Source organism: Pelodiscus sinensis, chromosome 11, assembly GCF_049634645.1.
Source record: "Pelodiscus sinensis isolate JC-2024 chromosome 11, ASM4963464v1, whole genome shotgun sequence".
In the NCBI taxonomy this organism is placed as follows: Eukaryota; Metazoa; Chordata; order Testudines; family Trionychidae; genus Pelodiscus; species Pelodiscus sinensis.
The window spans coordinates 5,012,042-5,024,464 of NC_134721.1; the positions used below are offsets into that span (position 1 = coordinate 5,012,042).

The following is a 12,423-nucleotide window of genomic DNA, read 5'->3' on the forward strand; positions in this document are numbered from 1 at the left end:
AATTGGATCCAGAGCATATATACTGGACATAAGTCAGACTGGTTTTGGAAAGAATAAGACTAATTTTTACGCTTTCTCCAACATGTTCCAAATAGGGAACTGTCTGGTTGATGCCTTTTTGCCTCTTTCACAGAACAGTGTGGCTGAGAAGGCTGAGCACTGAACTGCTACTTGGGAGATGTGGATTCTCTGCCACTGACCTGCTGCACGACCTTAGGCGAGTCACTTCACTGCCCCATGCCTCAGTTTCCCCACCTGGAAAGTGCTTTGAGATCACGATGAAAAAATGCTACAAAAAGCTAGGTAATCATCATATTAGTTTAGCTAAACTGGAGTGTAATGGGATGTGCACAACCTGCACTGGGCTGGAAGGGTTAATACACTGTGCGTGGAGGAAGTCCGCCCGCTCCCCCAGCCATATTGGGCATGCTCCAAGAGCTGGGATACTATAAAAGGAAGCAGCTCCGCTCAGTCTAGGCTGGATGCTGGAGAGGGCGGACCTGTGGCAGGAGTTCCAGAGGTGGACCAGCTACAGACCCTGACAGCAGGAGACAGAGACCTAGGAGACGGGAACGAGTTGCCAGAGGAAGAAGAGCCCCGGGGATGCATTTGTGCTGAGGAGCCTAAGGACTCAAAGCTCACCAGAGACGGTAGGAAGCGACCCAGGGAGGGCGAGCGAGTGATATCTCCCGTCCAAGGGAGCTTGGCGTGTTTTGGTGGGATTCCCCACTGAGCTAGAGGTGGATTGTTCCACCACTGCCGGGGCTCTGGGTCGGGGCTTGGGCCTCGCTACTGGTGCTGCTCCCCACCTCCTCTTTCTAGCCACAGTCCCCTCGGTACTGGCCATTAGGCTGCGCTGCCCTCCAACCAAGGCGCAACTCTATGGACACTAGCCATTAAGCTGTGCTGCCCGAGGGTGACGGACTGACTTAGGTTACTGACAGCAGCAGTAGCAATGTACACACGCCCCAGTGATCCGCCCCCCTTTCGGGATAGGGCGTGCATACATCACCACATGCAGACACAAATGCAATTTCTTGTATGTGTTGACATCAGTGGTATTTTTTTTAACACTCTCTCTTGTGAGCTTTGGATAGACAGACAGACAGAAACACACACACACACACACGCGCGCGCACTTGCTCCATAAATGATTGTAATCTGGAGTGACACTGGTATAAAACTGGGTGTGATAGTGAAGAATCAAGCCCACCGTGTTTCATGGCTGGAAGGTACTGGATTGTAAAAAGAGCACTGCCCATTCTATTTAACCTCTGCAGACTTTACGGGCGGCTGGTGTTTATTGGAGCCCTGCCACGGCTGCCAGCAGCGGCTGAAGCCCCGGGCCCTTTCAATCACCATGGGAACCCTGCGTGGAGTGCTCTGGGTGGCTCAGAAGGGCCGGCGGAGGGAGGCTAACCCAGCTTCGTCCCTCCTGTGAGCTCAGCGCCTCCCCTCCACACACACCTCGCCCAGAGGTCTGTCAATTCTGTCTGCCTCCCTGCGGTGGTGGAGACATTTGCGCTGAAGCTGGAGTCCCGGTTCTAGGATCCCACAAAAAGGGAGGGCCCCCAAGGCTATGTCTACACTCGCGGCTTCTTGCGTGAGTAATATGCAAATGAGGCTAAGCGTGGAATATCGCCGAGCCTCATTTGCATACCTAATGAGTCACCATTTTTTTCAGAAGAGGCTCTTGCGCCAGAAGGAGCATCTACACTGCCCCTTCTTGCGCAAGAAAAGCCCCCTTGCGCAAAGCCGTCACACCTATTACTTTTCAGGAAGAGCGGCGTTGCGCAAGAGGGTTTTTCTTGTGCAAGAAGGGGCAGTGTAGATGCTCCTTCTGGCGCAAGAGCCTCTTCTGCAAAAAACGGTGGCTCATTAGGTATGCAAATGAGGCTCGGCGATATTCCACGCATAGTCTCATTTGCATATTACTCGCGCAAGAAGCCGTGAGTGTAGACATAGCCTAAATGTCTACACCTCAATTCAAGAGGCCCATAACCCTGTGAACCTGTGACTGCTGCCACGGGCTAGCTGCAGGTGACCCATTGCAGTGTGGTCATTATAGCCTGGACTGCCGTAAATTAACACTGTTCCACTGAACTCCGAAAGCTACGCTGATTGACACCAGCAAGGACTCCGGCCCATGGGCCTTCAAAAGAGCAGTGCTCAGTACTGTTTTCCTAAGCTGGGCCCAAGTTATTGTGAGGAAAGGCAGACTTATTTCTCTCCACCTGCAAGAGGCCAGGCCAGGAAGGGAACAAGAGAGGAAGCCAAGTGTGACGTTTTACCTGCGTGTCCGTCGGCCTGGTGGCAGCGTTACACTCATTGTCGTCCACGACTGACACATAGGCCCCCACGACACACTTCACCGCTCTCATCTGGTAGCCCTGCCCACAAGTCACTGTGCACTGGGAAGGGGGAAAAAATAAGACAGACACGTGCATATGACTGAATATAGATTTGACCTGGAAAATATTAAGCAGGGGGAGTGTATTTGGAGTGCATCATTTCTCTCATAACATCCACCAAAAGTTAAAAAAAAAAAAAAAGAAGCCAGTTTCTTCTACTTCAGTCATTTCCACTTAAAATTAGGTCAAACTTAATTCACTGTTTCCGTCGGAACCCTGCATGCTTCATTTATCCTCTTCAAATATGGATGGATGAGTGTTTAAATGATTTCCCATTTGGTGGGATATGAATTTAGTATAATCCCTGTCACACTGCTTTACATACAGGCTGTGCAAACTTCCAGTAACATACCATGACTGTGAATGAAAGGCATGATGCCGGTCAGTAATTTGTGTGGTCCAGCTAACTTTCTTTTTTCCTTTAAAGAACTAACTCATGAAAAGTTACAGCTGCGGGGGGAAATCAAGGCAGCAGAATTCTCTGGAAGGCGTTAGCACAGATGGCTTATTTTCCCTCTCTGAAAATTAACGCGAAACATACCACAGAGATTAATGCAAGAGTTTGAAAAAGGGCTGCCTAAAGCCAACGGAAACTGCACTTATGAAATCAGGCTGCTTATTATTAAAAGGAGGGAATGCTGCCTAGTGGATAGAGCACTGGGCTGGGATTCAGGGCAGCTGGGCTCCAGATCAACTCTTGGATGACCTTGGGCAAATCCCATCCCCCCTTTCTACCTCAGTTTCTCCATCTGTAAAATGCAGGCAGTGGTCCTAACCTCCTTGGTAACTTGCTTTGAGATGCTGAGCACCGTGTCAGAGTGGGAAGTGCGGTTATTTAGGTGCCTAAATACGGCCTTCGGCGTCGAAGCCTGGAAACCGATTTTGGAAACTCTTGGCTAATCTAGTACAAACACAAACGCCAAGGCCCCCGCCAGTCCCTTCATACCAGGAGCGGACGGGAACGGAGTCTCTTACGTTACCTGTCCCCATGGTCCTACTTGCCAGGAGGAACATTCTTGCTGCTGACAGGTCTGCACAGACTCGGGCTTCGTCTCCGGGGCACAAAACCTGTCGTTTAATCGATCTTCTCCGAACTGGCACCAAGCCTGGCGGTGTTTGTGCCCTTTCCCACAGGTGACCAAGCACTGCAAGGAGTAAGTCAGACGCGGGGTCAGAGCCTTCGCTGGGGGGCAGGCACCGGCTGGGAATCTCCTCAGGATATTAAAAATGGACCAGAGACCTGCTGCAAAGAGCCACCAATTGTTTTCCTAGAGGCGTGTCTTTAACTGACAAGCCTGCCCCTGTGCAAGGTGGGGGGAGGCAGCTCTGCCCTCCAGGAAGGGGTGGTACCTCAGGTGGAAGGGGTGGGGCCAGGGCAGAAAGCCCCCCTTCTCCGCATGCCTCCAGCCCCTAAGAGCTGCAGTAATGCCTCAATACCCTATCGCAGGTACAGTTTGGACCTCTAAAATCCAGGACTCTCTGGTCCAGCAGGGGCTGGAGGCAGCAGGGTGGCCCCTGTCCAGGGCTGGCGCGGTGAGGGGGTCGCTGGGCGCAGTGGGGCAGGCGGCAGGAAGCTCAGGGCCCGCTGGGAGCGGAGCCCTACACCCGGCTAGGGAGCCTCGTCCGGCAAATTCTGCATCTCGGGACCAGGCAGGGTGCCAGAACAAGGGAGGGTTGACCAGTAAAGAGAAGAATGGCCAGTGGATCTGGGGTCATAGGGCCAACGGCGCCGTTTCCCCACCCTCATAGCCTGGGCTCCCAACTTTTCCCATGGGCGGGGCTGTGGAGAGCCCCTACAGAGCAGAGTCAGCCCCAAACTCTTCACGCCCCTTTCCCACCGGCCCCCCAGTGGTTTCAATGGGAAAGAATCAGGTTTTAGAAGCCAGGTATTGGCTAGGCTGACTACGAAGTGCCGTGCTGCAGTAGCTACGTGGGGTCCGGGATACGAGCTACACGAGGCAGGGGAGGGATGGGAATAGCTTTTATTGGATCGACTTCTATCGGTAAAAGAGACAAAACCTCTTGAGCCGCATGGAGCTCCCCTTTCGGGTTTTAAACCAGCGGACACTTACTTCCGACCAGTCGCCTGTTCTCCACTGGGGACACAGGAAGTCACTGCAGCGCTGCACAATGAGTTTCTCCTGCTGGCTGCATTTGCTGTCGTCCAGGACGTCGTTGAGGGTGTTCACGCAGATGGCGCGCCGTCTCCTTGTGCCGCCGCCACAACTCTTCGAGCACTGGAAGAAAGAGACGCTCCGTAAACATGGCAACAAGCCCCTAGCCGGTCCTGTAACCTGACCTAGCTGCCTCAACAGGAGATGCAAGAAATCCCATAAAGAACAACTGCAGAAAAGCTGCCTCACAGAGCAAGGTTCTTCCTAATCCCGGATGGCCGGTTTTGACCAGAAGTACAGAGGTCTGAATCCCTGATACAGTCATTTTTAAAAATCTTTCAAAGCACAATCGTATCTTGTGGCAATGAGTTCCACAGGTTATATTGTGGGTTGAGAATTCCATGATCAGTTTTAAATTGGCTGCCTTTCAATTTTATTCAGCTCGTGTCTTTTTGTACTCGCATGATGAGAAATGGCAAACAGCAGTGGCCCGATTTCATTTCTCTAGTCCAACCCTTGTTTTACTGCAGGGGTATGGAACCTGTTCTTCGTTCGGGGGCCACTAACCCACAGAGAAATCAGTTGGGGGCCGCACAAAAATGAGAAGTAACCCCCCCTCAAAAAACCAAAAACCTCTCACTAATATGACCCCCCCCATTGAGGAGCAGAAAGACACTTCCCACATTCCTCTCACACGCTAGAGCCTAGGGGGGCCTGGGCTATTAGGTTTTATGGGCCCCTCTAGGCTCTGGGATGGGGCCAAAAATGAGGGTTCAGTGTGTGGGAGGGAGTTGCCAGGAAGAAGGCTTGGAAGATCTGAGGGTGGTGAGGTGCGGGAGCAGGCTGGGAGTGGGAGGGACGATACAGGAGCAGAGTGGGGATGTATCAGCAGGCTAGGCTGAGGGTTTTGCAGGACTGGCGCGCCAGCCTGGGCTCCCCAATGTTGGATGGGGGAGCCCTGAGCCTTGGGCGCCCAGATCCAGGCAAGCTGGGGGCCGCGTCCATCCCCTGTGGGGTAGATTCCCTATCTCTGTTTTACAGTCTCTACCCTTTATTCCAAGATGACTTTACACTCCTTGGGCATGTTATGTGGCCACAAGATGTGTGAATGCCAACGTGGTAAAAGATCAGACTGCCTCGCATTTTTTAAAGTAGTGCTCCTTCACAACACAGCCAAGAAACCAAATCCCAGCTTTGTGTCAGCCTGCCTGCTCCGGCTGCGCGCAAACACTCTTACAGATGGCACGAGCAGCTGTACGTAAGGCCAAGTAAGGCCAAGATCTGTCTACAGACATTGGTGCTGGAAGTAAGGATGCGGGGAAGGGAGCAGGGGGAGAAAGCTGGATGCTGCTGCACCCCAAAATTTGAAGGGCTTTCCACTGAATACAGGGTTCCCAGTTTGGTTCAGTGGTGCTCAGCCCCCCCGATCCAAACTGTTCCAGCACTTCTGTCGGAGGAATGCCAAAAGCCACGGCGGTTACTGGGCAGCTTTGAGCTTCTCCTGCCTGAGAGAACACGTTGGAAAAAAAATCAGCGTAAACGTCACCGTCTCCCAGTTCCACGTGCTATTTATAGCTGCCCGCTTCCCAGAACAGCTCCTCCCGAGGAGGGATCTAGGCAGGACTGAGTGACCGTAGACTGACTCGAATGCATGATGGGGGCTTCAAAGCAACAACAGCGCGGAGCTGAACACCTTGGCCGCGACAGCAGAGAACTGCCAGGCACTGGCCAAAAGTACTTTGATTCCTTAGGTCATGTTGGCCAAGTGCCTGCCCCCTTCAATATTTGATTGACAGCTATCCAGAATACACAGGCTTGTCACCACTCAGACTTACATCTGACCAGGCTGAATACCGCCATCCTCCGACATTACAGTCGCCAAAGCACTTCTCCCTAGTGTTTGGCTTGGCTTGGCCGTTGCAGAACCGGTCGTCGACTTTTTCCGTCTTCCCTTCCGACCGACTGTACTTCGTGCAGTAGACCTCCAGTGTTCGGTATCCCAGCCCACACTGAGCGGCACACTCGCTCTTTCTAGCAACATGCCACCTGGGCAGCAAAAAAAACCCCCACCAAAACCCACCGTCAGTAACTGGGCCAGTTTGATGCTGTCTGTATTAGAAAGGCAGGAAGAGTACAGAAAATACACCTGGTTTCGAGAGGAAAGGCGGAAGGAGAAAGGATAGCTGGTTTTTAGTATCCTGCATGTGTAACACAGTTAGTATCATGTTACACAAATGAGGAATGTATGTACTTTCATTATGCAGACTTTTAACTCGTTACCCCACCACCCAACAATTTGCCTCTTCAAAGAGTTCTCTAAAACATGAGCTAATTACTCCTTGCATTGCTCCTGGGATGTACATATATATGTATTATCAGCTTCTTGTTTTCAGCTGGGAAAACCAAGGCAATGAGTTTAAGTGACACACCCAAGGTCACAGAGTCAGTGGCAGAGCAAGGATTAGAATTCAGGATTTGCTAGATTTTAGGCCTTGGTTCTGATACCTGGACTATTTGCCAGCCTAAGAAACCCCAAAGCTTTCCAAAATCATGGCATCAAATGCATTGTACTGGCATGAGGCATATATCAAATGTAATTCCAGGGAGCAGTATGCCTTAGTCAATCTTGCAGCCCTCTAGGGTGGAACTGAGGAACTTATGCCCTGTTACAAGATGCATGATATGAAGAAAGAGTTATACCAGGGATTGAAAAGCACTTGCTCTTAGCTGGTGGCACTCCGATCCCGACATTTGCCAGGGAAGCGTTTTATTACCCACAGGCAGTGCTGCAAAAATTAAAACAATTCAACGGAGAATGGTGGGGTTTTTCTTCACCCTTCAGTTCTTGATTTCTCGCAATTTCTGAATGCAGAAATCTTGATTTAAGGCTGGTTGGAACCAGCTTCATCAAGGCATCAGGTCAGAAGTTATCTTGTGGCCAGGGTGGTCAGCAGGGCACTGTGGGAAAGGCTGCAGCGCTTATTAAGGTCTACACAGTGCTTATTTCGAAATAGCAATTTTGAAATTGGCACTATTCCTCGTGGAAGGAGGTTGACCAATTCCAAAATAAGCCCGCTGCTATTTTGAATTAATTTCAAAATAACGGAATGGCTGTGTAGATGCTAGGAAAGTTATTTCAAAATAACTGGTGTTATTTCGAAACACCTTTGCTGTGTAGACATACCCTGAGTGGTTAACCTTTTCCCAACTTATAGTTCCCTCTCTGGCGCTACTAACCTCTTAGCTGTTATCCCAACGGCCCAATCTACAGAGGTGGGAGAGAACCAGCCCATTTTCAGTTGGAAGCCTAGATAAAAACTAAACTGGCTCATAGCAGCCGCTTAACACCTCCCCCTTCCCATTGAGTTTGAAAGCAAAAAGGTGATACAGGTGAAATAATGGCTCTTTTGGAAACAGGGTTTTGTTCACACAATTTTCTCCACACTATACTCGTAAGTAAAGGATGAATCTCTCTAGTCTGTCCCCCTCAGTACCCAACTGTTGTCAAACCAGAGAATTTGCCAAACCATGGGAGGTCAATATTGTCTAGCAGCATTACCAACACTTCCACGGCTCACTGGGCTATTAGAAGACATTTAGAGGTAAACTAGAGCTAAAGAACAGCACAGAACACCGAGAGCCAGGACTGGTGGCTGTAAAACTTTATAGGACCACGGGAATCATGGCTACACCCATCATAAGTGGGCATCCGGCTCATGAAAATCATACCGGACCACAGATGTTGCTGGACCAAAGAACGTCAGATGAGAGAGGTACAACCTGTATTCAAAAATATACCTCACAGGCAGTTCTTTGGCTAAGGCCTTGATCCAGCAAAACACTTGAGCACATGCTGACAAGTAGCCCCATTAATTCCAGGAGGACAACTCACATGTTTAAAGCGAGGCTCATGCATTAGTTGCTTTGCTGGATTTGGGCTTACTTTTATTGATGCATTTATTTTTACAACTGCAGATTGCTGCTTCTGGAAAGACACAATGGCCATGCAGTTCTCAGCCTTCCTGGACAGGTCAGAATAGGAATCACAGGCATTTGTTTTGTGTTTCTACATTTCACAGCATCAAATAATGGACATAGCCCTTATAGTTAGTGCTTCTTTCACCACAGAAAGCTGAGGTGAAGAGAGCAAAACGTGTCCCTGCCTTAAGGAAGCCAGCAAGCAGCATTAACGCTCGGCCGACAGCAGCAGAATCCAACTCGTCAGCAGACTACAAGAGCAAGGTTATTGTCAGCTAGCGTAGATCTCTGAGCAACAAGGAACCACAAAAGACAGTAAAAGGAAAGAAGACGAGGCTATAAACAGAAGCTGTTAACGTATATGCATGACTGAGTAGCGTGCACCTTAATTCACATTCTGTGCCACAAAGCTCAGTCACTGGATCAGGTTGGGGGATTCGATCGCATCTTTGATCGGACACCATGAGCTGGTCAGATTCCCTGGTACAAATGGGTTTCCTTTTTCGTTCCCCTAAATAGAAAAAAGAATACGTGTGTGATGACAGACAGGAAAGTGACCCAGTCTATTTCCTCTCTGCGCATGATGTCAAAATAGCTTCTTAAAAATAATTCATATGGGCTCTGAAAAAAATCTATTTGATCTCTGCAAAAGTGGAGTTAAATAGTACCGGGGTGACCTCGAAAAGGACCTGGCTTGTTTAGATGGACTTTGGTACAACTGGGGAATGAGAGAGAGAGTGAGTGTAGAGAGGTACTGAGACAGATCCTCTTAAATGCTAACCCCAGCTCTGAGATGGACCCCCGTTGCAGCTCTGGGAATGGAAACGCCTGGTGCCTCAGTTTCCCCTTGCAACATATCCCCACCTGCCAAGGTTGTGATGAGGCACAGTGAGTGAATGTTTGGGAAGCACTTTGATGAGAAGTGCTAGAATAGTGCTATACATTATCCGCTGGCATAAGGCAGCCTAGATCATTCTACTTCTAAAGCTCTCACAAACAAGCCACCTCGTGCCATATAGAAGCTCATGGAAAGTACACGAAAATGCATTTGTCACCCCCACCAAAATCCAGAAAATGCCATGACCGACATGAAAATACACCGAAGTGCACACCTTGGCAAAGTTTACTGCAGGCTTGCCAGGGGCCGTAGATGTTCCAGTAAAATTGCTGAGGTTTGTCTTCAATCGGGATATTGAATGCGTATCGAACATCCGGGTTATACAAATTACCCACCGACAGAATCTGGGGAAAACACAGATACATTCGGGTGAATGGTAGCCCGCCAATATCGGTGCTGTTTTCATGCCAAAAAAACCCAGTGGGGCTGCATTTACGTGAAGGAAAAGTACATTACCTGAAGAACAATTTCTTGTTCAATGCGCTCCGTTGAATTGATCCTTTCGATTGTATTGTCTGAGCCACTGTACTCAATCACAGCGTTCCCAACTTTGATTTCCCTTTTAAACATACTGACGACAAAGTCTCCATTCAAGATGAAGGCTCCATGACTGTTGGATAATGCTGCAGAAGAGATGTAAAAACTCATGTCAGTACATAAGAACGGCCGTACTGGGTCAGACCAAAGGTCCATCTAGCCCAGTGTCCTGTCTGCTGACAGTGGCCAGCACTAGAGGCCCTGGAGGAAGGGATTACAACAGGTAGTCATCACGTGATCCCTCCCGTCACCCATTTCCAGATACACAGAGGCTAGGGCCACCGTTCCTACCCATCCTGGCTAATAGCCATTGATGGACCTAACCTTCATGAATCTCTCTAGCTCTTTTTTGAACCCTGTTAAAATCCTAGTCTTCACAACATCCTATGGCAAGAAGTTCCACAGGTAACTCATGCACACCTAAGCAAGCACTTTATTTGAGGTCCCATATACATACATATTAAAACTATGGGGCCAGACCCTCTGCTGATAGAAAGTGGTGTAGCCACACTGGTTTCTCGGGAGCTCCTCTGATTTCCAGGAGCTGAGATGGTATTTCCAAAACTATGGGCCAGGCTTACTATCAGTGGGAGCAGAGAGAGGTTCCGGGTGTTGTGGGATCAGGCCCCCAAGCAGGAGACATTGCCCTGCTGCAGGGCCAGGCAAGTCAAGGCAGCGATACATTTTTGCAGCTTTTGCGATTTTTTCATTGAAAATCCTTATTTCAAGCTCTGCAAAACAAGGGGTTTTTGGGAAGTGGGGAGCTGCTGGAGTTGTCCAGGGAAGGGATGTGGAGCAATCGGCGGGACAGGCCTCGCCTCCTCACTTGGGCCCTGGGCTGTGACCCCCAAGAGGAGCGGCCCCCCTCTGAGAAGAACCCGCTTGTCCTAACGCACCAGGGGCTGGAACGGCCACAGCTTCCCGACAGCCGCTGCCCCGAGAAGCTCTCAGGGCCGGCGAGGTGCTAGCCCACAATGGCATCTTGGATTTGAAACCCATTAGTGGGTGAGTCTCTAAAAGCTTTGCGCTAGGAGTTATCCGGGGGCAGTTCTCTGGCTGGCCTGACACAGCAGGTCGGGCAAGATGATCACAGTGGGCCCAGGTGGCCTTGGAGCCACTGAATTATTTTGGGGAGATCCTGTACAGCCTCCTTCAGGAAAGCCCATGGGTTCTCCCGCGGAAGAGGGGCTTGAGGACAGTGGCAATACGCACATAGTGCCTGTGTAACCCACACACCTCGTGTGGGTCCCTGTCCCATGGAGTGGCACTTGGACCACTTACAACCAGAGAGAACAAGGGAGCTCCACAGCCATAGCTGAGAGCCAACTGGCTTTTAGCTCAAGCTGCGTGGAGGCTCTGACACTAAGCACCAGAGGTCCCAGGTTCGAATCTGCTCGGTGGTGGGTACACCTGCTGTGGGTACTGTGATGTACCACAGCTCCGCCCTAGGAGATCACTACGCCGAACCCCCTGACAGCGGCGTGCAGCGCACAGACAATGTATGGCCCGCACGCGTCGCGATACATAGCGGTGTGGGTGCAAAGATGCTGCTTGAGCAAGGGGAGACCCCCCCCCCCCCAGAGCACCTAAGGTATCTTCCCTGCACGGGCCTTCGTGTGCCGAAACAATGCCCCCCCACCTATACTGCTGTTTGTCGCAGCACTGTATCCTACAGCCTTTTCAGGCACATGGAGCGGCTGGAAACTTCCCCCCAATTACTGGGAAGGCCGCAGGGAAAGGCTCCGTCAGCTCCCTGCGGTGCATACAACCCTAGCTGAGGCTACAGGGGCATACACAGGGCAGGCCCGCTGACAGGGGGTGCAAGAGGGCAACTGCCCTGGAGCCCAATATTCAAAGGCCCCTGGGCCTCTGGCTGCTGCTCCACCCAAAGCACTGAGCCCTTTAAATTGCCACTGGTGCGCTGTGCGCTCCTCTTAGGGGGGAGGCGGGGGTGCCATGTGGCGTGCTCCAGGCCGTGCTGGGGGTGGACATATTGGTCTGGGTGGTGCTGGTGGCTGTAGCTCCGCCCCTGCCACCTGAGGCCACGCCCCTTCTTGGAGCACAGCGCCTCCCTCACACCTTGCCCAGGGACCCAGCGTGGCTGTTGGCTCCCTTGCCAACATGGCTACGCTGCGCTGTTTAGAGGGCTAACGTGGGTCTGCCTGGTTGTGGGAGGATTTTCCAGCCGCAGTTTAAGCAGGCCCTAAACTGGCCCCAAGCCTTGTTAGCAGCAAGGCAGAATGCTGCAGGTGAACCTAACTCCAGGGCACAGGTGGTGGGGCAAAAAGAGGAGACAGCTTGGCGAACACCGTTTCTTTAAAAAGTGCATGTCAACTGCACCCCAAATATTGCAACCAAAGAATTACCCAGATACGGCTGGGCAAGGTTGTTAGCGGTAAATGTTGTCAGGCTATAGAAACTTTTCATCCTGCATTCAGGCCCGGGGTAGGCTGGTGCCGTATAATTTAGCTGCCTGGATTTCACT

The 12,423-nt window shown here is 50.9% G+C and overlaps 1 protein-coding gene across 5 annotated transcripts in view; it reads right to left on the reverse strand.

Annotated features, from left to right (window-relative positions):
* ADAMTS9 (ADAM metallopeptidase with thrombospondin type 1 motif 9) overlaps positions 1–12,423 on the reverse strand; it is a 159,029-nt gene that overhangs the window by 72,311 nt on the left and 74,295 nt on the right. For all 5 annotated transcript variants that reach the window (XR_012906430.1, XM_075938511.1, XM_075938510.1 and 2 more), the window contains 7 exons: positions 9,858–10,024; positions 9,616–9,745; positions 8,888–9,014; positions 6,361–6,571; positions 4,484–4,648; positions 3,392–3,556; positions 2,292–2,411 (listed from right to left, as the gene is read on the reverse strand). Coding sequence is in view for 4 of the 5 variants with exons in the window: in XM_075938511.1 (XP_075794626.1) it covers positions 2,292–2,411; positions 3,392–3,556; positions 4,484–4,648; positions 6,361–6,571; positions 8,888–9,014; positions 9,616–9,745; positions 9,858–10,024 (1,085 nt within the window). In the remaining variant the exon portion in view is untranslated. The remainder of the gene's footprint in view (positions 1–2,291; positions 2,412–3,391; positions 3,557–4,483; positions 4,649–6,360; positions 6,572–8,887; positions 9,015–9,615; positions 9,746–9,857; positions 10,025–12,423) is intronic.